Below are 14,678 nucleotides of genomic sequence, written 5' to 3' on the forward strand. Positions count from 1 at the left end.
CTCGGCCCACTTCTCACATGGAGCACCGATCCTGGTCACAAATGGAGCCCTGACCCTGGATGCAGACTGAGCCCCGACCCGCCGTACCCACTGAGTCCAAACATGGTTAAACAGGGAGCCCTGACACTCCAAATACAGGGAGCCCCAACCCTGGTCAAAAATTGAGTCCTGACCCCCGTCACACATAGAGCCCTGATCCTTTTCAAACACAGAGCCTTGACCCTGGTCACAAATGGACCCCGACCCTCTTCAAACATGGAGCCTGGACCCTCCTCACACACGGAGCCCTGACCCTTCTGAAACACAGAGGTTGAGCCTGGTCTCAGGCTGAGTGGTGAGGCTATCTGGCCTGTGTGACCCCTGCACCTCACCTACCTGGCTTTCCAGGGAAAGAATCCGGCTCTGAGCGCATTCCAGCTTGGCTAGGAGGTTAAACTTGTCTGAATTATTGGCAAGAAGATCCTGTGGGTAAAGCAGAAACTCACACATGGTCCCCACTGGGGGCTGTAGCTATGTGAGCTCAGGAGGCCAGGTGACACTGAGGGAGAAATCAGCCAGGTCTGAGTTCCAAATTCGGCTCCCCGATGCAGAGCCTCAGACACAGGGCCAAAGACCCTGAGGCCAACGAGCCTCAGACCCCTGCCCGGAGTTTCAGACCTGGTACGTGCCTTTTTCACAGTTGTTCTCCCCACATATTTTGAGTGTATGAAATTTTTGCACACCAATTTTTAAATGTAAAATGCACCAGGGAGCACTAGGTTAGGGCACAGGAAGGAGTCTTGAGCTGGGGGTCATTTTGTAAAGTGAAGGAGCTATTTGCAAAGCAAGCGTTCCTCGTCCTCCGCACTTTACGTGGATGTCCATGCGTCAGGTGTGCTTTCAAACAGAACTCACCTCCTGCGAGTCCTGGGATGAAGAGAAAAACTCTCCTGTGCCCAGCCCACCCCGCTTTTGTAATTCCAAATGTTCTGTCTTTGGGTTTGCATAAAGCAGGGGCACCTGTAACAGTCTCAGAGGTAGGGAGGGGCCAGGGACACCCACCTATGTGGGCAGGGTACCCTTGCAGTGGCCTGGGCCACCTGTCTCTTGCAGCTTCTCTGCCAGGTCTCCCCTTGCTCCCAACTCCCCAGGGTCCACCTGGGATGGGGGAAAAGGGCTCTCCAAGGCTGTACCAATCCCAGGAAACGCTCCAGAATGGAGTTCTGAGAGGCCTGTGTGGAGCCCAACCGCAGGGCAGCCAGGTGGCAAACGGGGTCAGGGGTCAGTTAGGGGCTTGCTTTCCCTCCCAGGATGCTAAACGAGGGTAAGGGTGAAGCTTTCAGACTCGTGTGTGTTCCCCAGGGGAAAGGAGCCAAGGCCTGAGAGCCAGAGGCTCTCCAGGAGACTCCAGGCACATTGGAGACCCTGGGAAACCTTGCTCCTGGTCTTGGGCTTCAACTTGGATTGTGCCTGAGTGATTTCTGGGTGCCTGGTGACCTGTGCAGGCAGGCCCAGGCCAAGCTTGTGCTGCTGGCTCTTACCAGCAGGGCCTGCTGCTGCAGAATGATGGGGGCCGACTGGTGGCGGCTCTTGTCCAGCTCTGCCCGCAGCCTCGAGTTTTCCGCCAGCAGCATTGAGTAAAGGTCAACAGGCAGATTCTCTCCCGTCGGACCCGGGGGAAGGCCAGAGGCTGAGAGCATGGGGAAGGCTGTGGAATGTGGCCATAGATGTTCATGAGATGGGCTTTCCTGCCTCCCTGTCCCTGGTCCAATCTGCCTCAGCGTTTTACTTCTTTCTGCTCCTCCTCTGCTCCCAAGCCTTCAATGGCTCCCTACTGCCCGTGGGATCAGGTCCATACTCCTCCTCAGGCCATCGTTCTAGGCTCTTTAGAATCTGACCCCAATGTTCTCTCTGATCACTCCCCCACCATTTGTCCTGGGTCTGTTTCAGCTCCTCACCTCTATTGTCCTCCCTTCTCTGCTCCTGGCATCGTCACTCCCCAGGCCTGTGCCTGACTGTTTCCCCTCCCTAGGTTGCCTCCTCATCTCTCACCCTAACCTCAGGGTTCCCGAAAGGTGGGCCCAGCTTTCATTCTTTCTTAAAGACCTTCACAAATGCCCCCTACCGACACCCCCATGCAGTGAAGGCTGACACAGGGCTGGGCTCACAGGTGTCCCCAGTGAGGTGGCACAGAAATCCTCTGCTTGGGCTGGCCTGATGCGGGTGACCTGGCTCCTTCCTGCTCATCAGAGCCGCCTCTGATTGGCAGTTCTAGGTGGCTTTGGTTAACATCAGTGGAGGAAGCAAATCATTGAGTTAACCAGAATTTTTTTGTGTGTTTTATAGAAGCAGACTCTTTCAAGATACAGGGAGATGAGCAAATAATTTGAAGGGCCCTGGAGTTAAGAGGTTGGGAACTGCTGCCCCAGACAGCCCCTCTTTGCAGGTAGCCCATCTCTGCTCGCTCTTATCTCAGAGCATCTTCCAGAAGGTCTGAGCCTCTTTCTAGCATGGCTCACACGCTGTGTCCCCTCCATGTGTTCTGAGGGACTTCCTGGTAGGAGAAGGGAGCTTGGGGGACCTCTGGAAGTGCTCAGTGCCTGACGGAGTGGGGAACCAGCACCCTCTGCTGCAGTTTGAAGGTGCTCCTGAAACTGAGAGGCTCCAAGAAGGCAGGGCCTCCAGGGATGAGACAAAAGCCGGGGACCAGACTCACCCACACTGGGCTTTCCCTGCAGCTTGTTCTGCAGGGGCTCGTTCTTCTCCCGCAGCTTGCCCTCCAGCACCCACTCCATCTTCTCAATCATCTGGAGGGCAGAGCACAGACGCTGGGATGGCCTAGGGGCTCCACCCCTTCCCGTCTGTGTCTGGGCCTGGGCAGCCGGGCCCTTCTGGCACCTGCCTTCTCCTGGTGCCTCACGGTCTCCTCCAGCGCCTTCATCTGCTGCAGCTTGTCCTGGTATCGCCTCAGCAGCGCCGCCTGTGGCTGCTGAGCCTGGTGCAGGAGGAGCAGCTCCTTTTCTCTATCATTCTTCTGATGGTGGGGGAGAGAGGGGAAAGGGGCGAAAGCAGGGGTGCCCTTGACCTTCAGGGTCCACCCCAGGCCACTCTGCTCAGTCCTCCACTGCCCTGGCCCCCTGGCCCCTATGTCCCTCTCCCTTCTGGCCCCAGACTCTTCTCCAGACGCTCCCTCCCGAGCCCCCTTCCCCTCTGCCCTCCAAGTCCAGGCTCACTCGAATCAGCTCATTCTGCAGATGCTGCACCTTGTCTCTCAGCTTCTTCACGTCCAGCTCACTCAGCAGCAGTTTCTGCTTCATGGACGCTGGTGGAGGAGGAGCGGCTCAGGGAGGAGGCACCTCCCAGTTCAAATCGGCATAATTGGGGGGCAGGGGTGGTGTCTCTCAGTCCTGGGGTTTGACACAGGACTGGACTCTCGGTTTCCCATCTCAGAGAGGACCCAGCCAGGCTCCTACTAGCCTGTGTCCTGGGAAGGGCTCCCGCCACCCCGTTCCCTTGGTGGCCTGTACGCCCTCACCCAGGTTCTGGGCTCTGTCAGTGATGTCTGGCTCCTCTTGTACCCCCTCCTGGGTCAGCTGGCTCCTCAGCATTTGGTTCTCTGCCTCCAGGATGCTGGTCTGTTTCCGCAGTGACAGGATGTCCTCTGCCATCTTCTGCATGGCCCGCCGGTAGCTGTTCATCTCCTGTGGACCCCAGAACTCAGAGCTGAACCCCCAGCCCCACTGTAGCCCCCACCCAATATCTACGCCCACACATGGAAGTCAGTGGGTCACTCCTGAGGCCAAAGAGCAGAAAGAATCTCAAGCTGTGCCCTCAAGTCTTAGCAACTCCTTGGAGGGGTGGTCATGACAGGGTCTTCACCCCTTCTGGCCGTGTAAGAGCAGCTGCACAAATGTGCTCTCCTGGGGGTGACACCTTTTCCCGGGAGGCCAGCTAGGGGGGACCCAGGGTTCAGACACCAGGTGAGGAAGCCCATGAGCGATGGAGACTTGAAAGGCTCCAGGGCCAGGCTAAATCATGGCCACTTCTCCACCTTTTCCCTTCTCCTTTCTCCCTTCTCTAATCCCTCTTCTTCCTCATGTCACTGAGAACCCAGGGAAGAATCTCTCTGAAATCTCGCTGAATGCTTCTTGGGATCCAACCCTAGGTACCAGCCTCCCAACCAGACCAGGGGGTGTGAAGGGACACAGGGTAGGTAAGCCTGGGAGATCCAGAAAAGGACTCAGGGTCAGGGTTGGGATCCAGCTACAGGATCTAGGGTGTGAGGTGGGGACGGGATGCCAGGCTCTGTCACTAGGTTAGGAGTAACAATAACACTAATATCTGGTGTTCATTGAGTATTTACTATGTACCAAGTCACCTTTACTATGTACCAGGCCCACCGCCTTCATTTAGCTTATGAAGGCAGATACTATTATCACCCTCATTTTACCGACGAGGAATCCAAGGCCCAGAGAGGCGAGTAGCATGCTCAGTCACAAAACTAATGAGTGGCAGGGTCAAGGTCTGAAATCCAGGCCTGCTGGCACTTGAGTCCGTGCTCTTAAACGCTGCGCTATCCTGCCACGATGCCCCCATATATGGAAACTTCACAGTATGTTGAGAAGTGATGAAAGCAGGTTACTATAAACAATTATGATCTCAATTTGGGAAAAAAAATTCATGTTTGCCCTTGTGTGTGCATAGGAGAATTAATAGGCTATATTTACACGTACTTGTTTCATAATCAGAAATTCCTTATTGTTATTTATAAAAAGTTTTGGAAAGAGAGTTTCTTAATATAAATAGTACAACAAAATATAAAAGAGGGACCCAAAATGTGAAGCCAGGAAGCTCGGTAGAGGGGGAGGAGGTAGGAGCTAGGTTTGGGGGAGGAGTGGGAGGAGAGAAGCGAGGCCAGCAGGAGCTTGCTAAGCCCTGTCCTTCCTGAGACTGTGAAGGCCTTGCCTGTGGGGGGTGGGCCTCCTAGGCCCGGCCAGGAAGGGGCTCCCAAGTCCTCAGGAAGCAGAGCTCTGTCCCCAACTCCCACCTGGGCCCCATGCTGACTGAGGATGTGGCCTGGCTCCCAGCCACTGCCTTCAACCTGCTGCATGGTGGGCCACTGGCTGCCTGGGGAGGGGTTTCCAGACAGCAGGGGCTCATCAGACACCACTTGTCACCTGCTGCTGTCTAGCCTTCTGGCTAGACTCCCTCTAAATGGTGCCAGTGCTGGGCCCATCTCCCCAGCACCTGCCCCAGTCAAGTTTCAGGTCTTGGCTCCTCCAGATCTGCCCATCTGGTGCCCTCACACAGCTTCATTCACTAGTACACTCAGCCCAGAGACTGCACACACACAGGGCTTTGTGGTCAGGACTGAGTCAGAAGCCCAGCTTGGCCACTGACTCACTGAGTGAGTTTGGACAGACCCCTTCACCTTTCTGAGCCTCCGATTCCTCTCATGGGAGAAGCATGGAGTATCTGGAAGCTCAGAGTCAGTGTGTGTGGTTCAGGGCCCTGCCTAGGGCAGACATGACTTGGAGGCAGTAGTTCTCATCCCACCCCATTTCTGTTCTAGTGCCAGCTTTAATCAACAGGCCAGACCCCTTCCTCTTCCTCCTTGCTACCCTCACTCTGGGTTCCCTTGCTCTCTCCTCTGCTCTGCTCTACATCTTCAATTTATAGCAGTCCCTTGATGGACAGGGATTTGGGAGGTCCAGTAGACTGTCAAGAGGAAGCACATGATATTTTGGAAAAGGGAATTCATCTCTCCTTTCCCTCTCCAGCCTAGTTCAGGCTCTTATCATGTCTGCTCTGAACAATTACAGTAGTATCCAAATGGGTTTCTTTGTTTTAGGGTTATCTTTTAGAGGAGCACACACTCGTCCAAGAAAACATGTTCAAGGATGCTCCATGCACTGCAGTTTATGGTTTTATTCTAGGGCACGCTCAGTCACTGGATACAGGCAGTACTTACAAAGAATGACCTAGATTCGGAGAGGAGATTCGTTCGGGATGGCAGAGTAGAAGGACATGTGCTCACTCCCTCTTGAGAGAGCACCAGAATCATAACTAACTGCTGAACGATCACTGACAGGAAGACACTGGAACTCACCAAAAAAGATACCCCACATCCAAAGACAAAGGAGAAGCCACAATGAGATGGTAGGAGGGGTGCAATCACAGTAAAATCAAATCCCATAACCGCTGGCTGGTTGCCTCACAAACTGGAGAACACTTATACCACAGAAGTCCACCCACTGGAGTGAAGGTTCTGAGCCCCATGTCAGGCTTCCCAACCTGGGGGTCCGGCAACAGGAGGAGGAATTCCCAGAGAATCAGACTTTGAAGGCTAGTGGGATTTGATTGCAGGACTTTGACAGAACTGGGGGAAACAAAGACTCCACTCTTGGAGGGCACACACAAAGTAGTGTGCACATCAGGACCCAGGGGAAGGAGCAGTGACCCCATAGGAGACTGAACCAGACCTACCTGCTAGTGTGGGAGGGTCTCCTGCAGAGGCAGGGGGTGGCTGTGATTCACCGTGAGGACAAGGACACTAGCAGCAGAAGTTCTGGGAAGTACTCCTTGGTGTGAGCCCTCCCAGAGTCCTACATTAGCCCCACCAAAGAACCTATAGCCTCCAGTGTTGGGTCACCTCAGGACAAACAACCAACAGAGAAGGAACTCAGCCCCACCCATCAGCAGACAAGTGGATTAAAGTTTTACTGAGCTCTGCCCACCAGAGCAACGCCCAGCTCTACCTACCACCAGTCCCTCCCATCAGGAAGCTTGCACAAGCCTCTTAGATAGCCTCATCCACCAGAAGGCAGACAGCAGAAGCAAGAAGAGCTACAATCCCACAGCCTGTGGAACAAAAACCACATTCACAGAAAGATAAACAAAATGAAAAGGCAGAGGACATGTACCAGATGAAGGAACAAGATAAAACACCAGAAAAACAACTGAATGAAGTGGAGATGGGCAACCTTCCAGAAAAAGAATTCAGAATAATGATAGTGAAGATGATCCAGGACCTCGGAAAAAGAATGGAGGCAAAGATCGAGAAGATGCAAGAAATGTTTAACAAAGACCTAGAAGAATTAAAGAACAAACACCTAGAAAACTTAAAGAACAAACAGAGATGAACAATACAATAACTGAAATGAAAAATACACTAGAAGGAATCAATAGCAGAATAACTGAGGCAGAAGAACAGATAATTGACCTGGAAGACAGAATGGTGGAATTCACTGCCGCAGAACAGAATAAAGAAAAAAGAATGAAGAGAAATGAAGACAGCCTAAGAGACCTCTGGGACAATATTAAACACAACAACATTTGCATTATAGGGGTCCCAGAAGGAGGAGAGAGAGAGAAAGGACCCGAGAAAATATTTGAAGAGATTATAGTCAAAAACTTCCTTAACATGGGAAAGGAAATAGCCACCCAAGTCCAAGAAGAGCAGAGAGTCCAGGTCAGGATAAACCCAAGGAAAAACATGCCAAGATGCATAGTAATCAAATTGACAAAACTTAAAGACAAAGAAAAATTATTAAAAGCAATGAGGGAAAAACAACAAATAACATACAAGGGAACTCCCATAAGGTTAACAGCTGATTTCTCAGCAGAAACTCTACAAGCCAGAAGGGAGTGGCACGATGTATTTAAAGTGATGAAAGGGAAGAATCTACAACCAAGATTACTCTACCCGCCAAGGATCTCATTCAGATTTGACGGAGAAATCAAAAGCTTTACAGACAAGCAAAAGCTAAGAGAATTCAGCACCACCAAACCAGCTCTACAACAAATGCTAAAGGAACTTCTCTAAGTGGGAAACACAAGAGAAGAAAAGGACCTACAAAAACAAACCCAAAACAATTAAGAAAATGGTCATAGGAACATACATTTCGATAATTACCTTCAATGTGAATGGATTCAATGCTCCAACCAAAAGACACAGACTCACTGAATGGATACAAAAACAAGACCCATATATATGCTGTCTACAAGAGACCCACTTCAGACCTAGGGACACATACAGACTGAAAGTGAGGGGATGGAAAAAGATATTCCATGCAAATGGAAATCAAAAGAAAGCTGGAGTAGCAATACTCATACCAGATAAAATAGACTTTAAAATAAAGAATGTTACAAGAGACAAGGAAGGACACTACATAATGATCAAGGGATCAATCCAAGAAGAAGATATAACAATTATAAATATATATGCACCCAACATAGGAGCACCTCAATATATAAGGCAAATGCTAACAGCCATAAAAGAGGAAATCGACAGTAACACAATAATAGTGGGGGACTTTAACATCTCACTTACACCAATGGACAGATCATCCAAACAGAAAATTAATAAGGAAACACAAGCTTTAAATGACACAATAGACCAGATAGATTTAATTGATATTTATAGGACATTCCATCCGAAAAGAGCAGATTACACGTTCTTCTCAAGTGCACACAGAACATTCTCCAGAATAGATCACATCTTGGGTCACAAACCAAGCCTCAGCAAATTTAAGAAAACTGAAATCATATCAAGCATCTTTTCCTACCACAACGCTATGAGATTAGAAATGAATTACAGGGGAAAAAACGTAAAAAACACAAACACATGGAAGCTAAACAATACATTACTAAATAACCAAGAGATCACTGAAGAAATCAAAGAGGAAATCAAAAAATACCTAGAGACAAATCACGATGAAAACATGACAATCCAAAACCTGTGGGACACAGCAAAAGCAGTTCTAAGAGGGAAGTTTATAGCCATACAGTCCTACCTCAAGAAACAAGAAAAATCTCAAATAAACAATCTAACCTTACACCTAAAGGAACTAGAGAAAGAAGAACAAACAAAACCCAAAGTTACTAGAAGGAAAGAAATCATAAAGATCAGAGCAGAAATAAATGAAATAGAAACAAAGAAAACAGTAGCAAAGATCAATAAAACTAAAAGCTGGTTCTCTGAGAAGATAAACAAAACTGATAAACCTTTAGCCAGGCTCATCAAGAAAAAGAGGGAGAGGACTCAAATCAATAAAATTAGAAATGACAAAGGAGAAGTGACAACAGACACCGCAGAAATACAAAGCATCACAAGAGACTACTACAAGCAACTCTATTCCAATAAAATTAACAATCTGGAAGAAATGGACAAATTCTTAGAAAGGTATAACCTTCCAAGACTGAACCAGGAAGAAATAGAAAATATGAACAGACCAATCACAAGTAATGAAATTGAAATTGTGATTAAAAATCTTCCAACAAACAGAAGTCCAGGACCAGATGGCTTCACAGGTGAATTCTATCAAACATTTAGAGAAAAGCTAACATCCATCCTTCTCAAACTCTTCCAAAAAATTGCAGAGGAAGGAATGCTCCCAAATTCTTTCTACGAGGCCACCATCACCCTGATACCAAAACCAGACAAAGATACTACAAAAAAAGAAAATTACAGACCAATATCACTGATGAATATAGATGCAAAAATCCTCAACAAAATACTAGCAAACAGAATCCAGCAACACATTTAAAGGGTCATACACCATGATCAAGTGAGATTTATCCCAGGGATGCAATCCCTATCAAATTACCAATGACATTTTTTACAGAACTAGAACAAAAAATCTTAAAATTTGTATGGAGACACAAAATACCCCAAATAGCCAAAGCAGTCTTGAGGGAAAAAGATGGAGCTGAAGGAATTAGACTCCCTGACTTCAGACTATACTACAAAGCTACAGTAATCAAGACAATATGGTACTGGCACAAAAACAGAAATGTAGATCAATGGAACAGGATAGAAAGCCCAGAGATAAACCCATGCACCGATGGTCAACTGATCTATGACAAAGGAGGCAAGGATATACAAGGGAGAAAATACAGTCTCTTCAATAAGTGGTGCTGGGAAAACTGGACAGCTACATGTAAAAGAATGAAGTTAGAACACTCCCTAACACCATACACAAAAATAAACTCAAAATGGATTAAAGACCTACATGTAAGACTGGACACTATAAAACTCTTAGAGGAAAACATAAGAAGGACACTCTTTGACATATATCACAGCAAGATCTTTTTTGACCCACCTCCTAGAGTAATGGAAATAAAAACAAAAATAAACAAATGGGACCTAATGAAACTTAAAAGCTTTTGTACAGCAAAGGAAACTATAAACAAGATGAAAAGACAACACTCAGAATGGGAGAAAATATTTGCAAACGAATCAACGGACAAAGGATTAATTTCCAAAATATATAAACAGCTCATGCAGCTCAATATTTAAAAAAAAACAACCCAATCAAAAAATGGGCAGAAGACCTAAATAGACGTTTCTCCAAAGAAGACATACAGATGGCCAAGAGGCACATGAAAAGCTGCTCAACATCACTAGTTATTAGAGAAATGCAAATCAAAACTACAATGAGGTATCACCTCACACCGTTTAGAATGGGCATCATCAGAAAATCTACAAACAATAAACGCTGGAGAGGGTGTGGAGAAAAGGGAACCCTCTTGCACTGTTGGTGGGAATGTAAATTGATACAGCCACTATGGAGAACAGTATGGAGGTTCCTTAAAAAACTAAAAATACAATTACCATATGACCCAACAATCCCACTACTGGGCATATACCCAGAGAAAACCATAATTCAAAAAGGCACATGCAGAGAGGAAGAGAGAATAAACTTCTTCTTTATTAAAAAAAAAAAAAAAAGACACATGTAAACCAATGTTCTTTGCAGCACTATTTACAATAGCCAGGTCATGGAAGCAACCTAAATGCCCATCAACAGACGAATGGATAACGAAGATGTGGTACATATATACAATGGAATATTCCTCAGCCATAAAAAGGAGAGAAATTGGGTCATTTGTAGAGACGTGGATGGAGTTAGAGACTGTCATACAGAGTGAAGTAAGTCAGAAAGAGAAAAACAAATATCATATATTAACGCATATATATGGAATCTAGAAAAATGGTACAGATGAACCGGTTTGCAAGGCAGAAGTAGAGACACAGATGTAGAGAACAAACGTATGGACACCAAGGGGGGAAAGTGGGAGGTGGGGTGGTGTGATGAATTGGGAGATTGGGATTGACATATATACACTAATATGTATAAAATAGATAACTAATAAGGACCTGCTGTATAAAAAATAAAGTAAAATTCAAAAAGAAAAAAAAAGAAAATGGAGAAAAAATAATAAAATAGTGCTTAATATTGGGAAGATTCTAATATCCTCCAGTAGAGAACTATTTGGAAGTGTTAGATATAGGCTTAATCTAAAAGTATAAAGCAAGCAAAATTGATCTTGTCATTTGTTGATTCTGTCAGTTTTCCTACTCTTATATCATGCTGTGTATAGTAGAGTTAAGAGAGCAGAAGGTTTGAAATTACAGCAAAATCTACATTTACTATAAAACAAAACTCCCAACTTCCCTGCAGAGTGTTGAAGCACCAACTTTTCATCATTTAAGCCTATTAACGGTTACACCAAACAATTTCACACAAGTGGAACAAGCACATTTGCCTATAAGGATGAAGAATCTTAGGATATAAGAATACATAAACTATTTTCTAAACTGAATTTAATAAAAATTATGGAATGGTCTAATACAGTATACTTATAAGCACGTAAAATATCTTAAATGCATGTAATACCAATTATCCAATAAAATCTGAAACAGTAAAGCCTAAAAAAAAAAATGAATGACCTAGATTCACTTGTTCTGACACAGAGATGTCCACACTGTATTACTAAGTTAAAAAAATGTGGCAAATTAATATGATCCCATCTGTCACTGGTATGTGTGTATGCATGAGTGTGTATGCACGTGTGTGTGCATGAGTGCATACATGCAGATGTATAGTTAACAGTGGTTACTGCTCAGTTTGGGAAGAGAAAGGAACACTTGCTTAATCTCTAGTTTTTGCATTTTTACTAAGAATTTGTCCATATATTACTCATGAATTAAAAATAATTTAAACCTAAATACATTGAGGGCCATGCCATGTTTCTGGATTGAAAGATGCAATATTTAAAGAGTTAGTTCTTCCCTAAATTGATTTATAGATTCAATGCATTTCCAATTAAAATCATAACACTCTATGTGTATGTGTAGAAATAGATGAGCTGATTCTATGAGAAATAAAAAGAGCAAGTGTAGCCAAAATATTTTTGAAGAAGAACAGGTGGGAAGACTTGCTCTATCAGTTTTCAAGGCTTATGATAAAGCTACAATAATTAAGACAGGGTAATATAAATGCAAAGATTGATAAGCAGACCAAAGCAAAACAAGGGAGAGCCCTGAAAGAGACCCACACATATATGGACCCTTAATATATGACAAAGATGGTGTTACAGGGAGGCAGGGAAAGGATTGTAATTTTAATAAATGGTGCTGCATCAATTTGATATCTATCTGGAGAAAAGGGTAACTTGACTCCTATTACATACTATAATTAAAAATAAATTCCAGGACTTCCCTGGTGGCGCAGTGGCTAAGAATCCACCTGTCAATTCAGGGGACACGGGTTCGAGCCCTGGTCCAGGAAGATCCCACATGCCGCGGAGCAAATAAGCCTGTGTGCCACAACTACCGAGCTTGTGCTCTAGAGCCCGCAAGCCATAACTACTGAGCCCATGTGCCACAACTACTGAAGCCCACGCACCTAGAGCCTGTGCTCCACAACAAGAGAAGCCACCGCAATGAGAAGCCCACGCACCGCAACGAAGAGTAGCCCCCGCTTGCTGCAACTAGAGAAAGCCCTCGTGCGGCAATGAAGACCCAACACTGCGAAAAATAAATTAATGAATTTAAAAATAAATAAATAAATAAATTCCAGATGGATTGTAGATCTAAATGTAAAAGGTAAAACAATAAAGCTTCTAGAAGACAAGGATAAGAATATCTTTATGCACTTTGGGTAGGGAAAGGTTTTTCACAACAGGACATGCCACAAAAGCACGAACCAGAATGGAAAGGATTGATAAGTTAGGTACATTTAAGTTAAGAACTTTTATTCATGAAAAGACATCATTAAGGGGGCGAAATGGGCAGGAAAAGTGGGAGAAGATACTTGCAACAAACACAACCGATGATGGACTCATATTCAGATATAAAAACAACTCCCACAAATCAATAGAGAAAGACAGACTACGCCATAGAATAATGGACAAGAGATTTGAACTGGCCCTTGGCAAAATAAGCCAATAATCATCTGAATTGGTGGCCGCCCTCATTAGTCATTTAAAACCACAACAAGATACTACTATACACCCACCACAATGACTAAAACAAAAACAAAACAACCCTGAGCGTATCAAATGTTGGTGATGATATAGAACAAGTAGAATGCTTAGTCACTGCTGTGGGAACAGGAAGTGTCACCATCCTTTCCGAGAACTGCTTGGATACTGGATCCTGTTCAAGTTGAACACATGCATAGCCTATGATCTGGCAATTATACTCCTGAGTATATACCCAGTAAAAATGTGAATGCATCACATTGATACAGTGAATGCATTAAGAAGCAGGGGTAAGAACATTCCTAGCAGCATTATTTGTAATAATCTCAAACTGGAAATAACACAAGTGCCCATCACAGTAGAATGGGGGGACAGTCATGCGATGGGATACTATACAGCAATACAAATGAAGGAATGATGGTCATGTGAAACCACATGGAGGAATCTCTCAAACTAATTGTGAGCAAAACAAGTCAGACACAAGGTACCTACTCTAGAATTCCACACAGATTTTCTTCAAAAACAAGCAAACTTAAAAGAGTTAGCAATCGGGGTATTAGATCCCCTTGGGGAAGTGGGGGCGTGGGGGACTGGGGGCATGAGGGACCTTCTGGAGTGCTGGTAATGCCACTCTTCTTGACTTGTAGGACCTGTGGGGTTACATGTGTGTGTTCACCTTGTGATGATGCATCGCTGTGAATACATTTATGTTTTGTGCATTTGTTTGAATGGGTGCTGTACTTCACACCATGACCCAGATTCCTGTTGTGGTGTTGCCCCTCCACCTACTCCCCCTTCCCCCCAGCTCCCAGGCTGTTCTGGTGTGCGGTGTGGGCGGGATGTCAGCCCCATTCCTGCCCAAGGTGGGGTTTGGGGGAGAGAGGCCCTAGGAAGGGAAGAACCCTGCTGGATGCTGGGGTCCGGGACACCTTAGTCTATGTGTGTGCGGGTGGAGGGCTGAGATCTTCACACTTGTGGTTCAGAATGAGCTCCTGAGGTTTGGACCAGCTTCCTCCTGGCTCTGCATCAACTCAGATGCAAAATCTGAGGCTTGGCATTCAAGGCCTCTTACAAGCCACCCCCTCATGCCCATCAACCCCGCCCTTCCCCTCCAGCACACTCTTATTTCCCCCTTCACACCTCCACTCAGGCTGAACTATCTGCAGAGAACCCCTCCCTCGTTCCGACTACCTAACCTTCGACATTTTATAGTCCACTCAGTAATCTGTAATTGCATGAGGACTGACAGTGTGTGCTGCTCCTGAGTGTGCAAGTGTGTGCACACATGCACGTGTGCATGGAGGGAGTCCTGGGGAAGGAGCTGCCGGCGTTTAGTCTACCCCATGGGTCTAATAAGCTCCTCTTCTCATTCAGGGGTTCACCCTTTCTAATACCCTGTTGTTTTTCACTCAGCAGTCCTGGGGGTGAGC

General features: G+C 46.0%; 1 protein-coding gene across 1 annotated transcript in view; it reads right to left on the minus strand.

Annotated features, from left to right (window-relative positions):
• CCDC33 (coiled-coil domain containing 33) overlaps positions 1-14,678 on the minus strand; it is a 116,457-nt gene that overhangs the window by 3,259 nt on the left and 98,520 nt on the right. Inside the window, 7 exon segments of the mRNA XM_057542674.1 lie at positions 376-462; positions 1,042-1,137; positions 1,521-1,687; positions 2,696-2,786; positions 2,882-3,013; positions 3,213-3,301; positions 3,515-3,680. Of these exon segments, the coding sequence (XP_057398657.1) occupies positions 376-462; positions 1,042-1,137; positions 1,521-1,687; positions 2,696-2,786; positions 2,882-3,013; positions 3,213-3,301; positions 3,515-3,680 (828 nt within the window).

Source organism: Balaenoptera acutorostrata, chromosome 3, assembly GCF_949987535.1.
Source record: "Balaenoptera acutorostrata chromosome 3, mBalAcu1.1, whole genome shotgun sequence".
In the NCBI taxonomy this organism is placed as follows: domain Eukaryota; kingdom Metazoa; phylum Chordata; class Mammalia; order Artiodactyla; family Balaenopteridae; genus Balaenoptera; species Balaenoptera acutorostrata.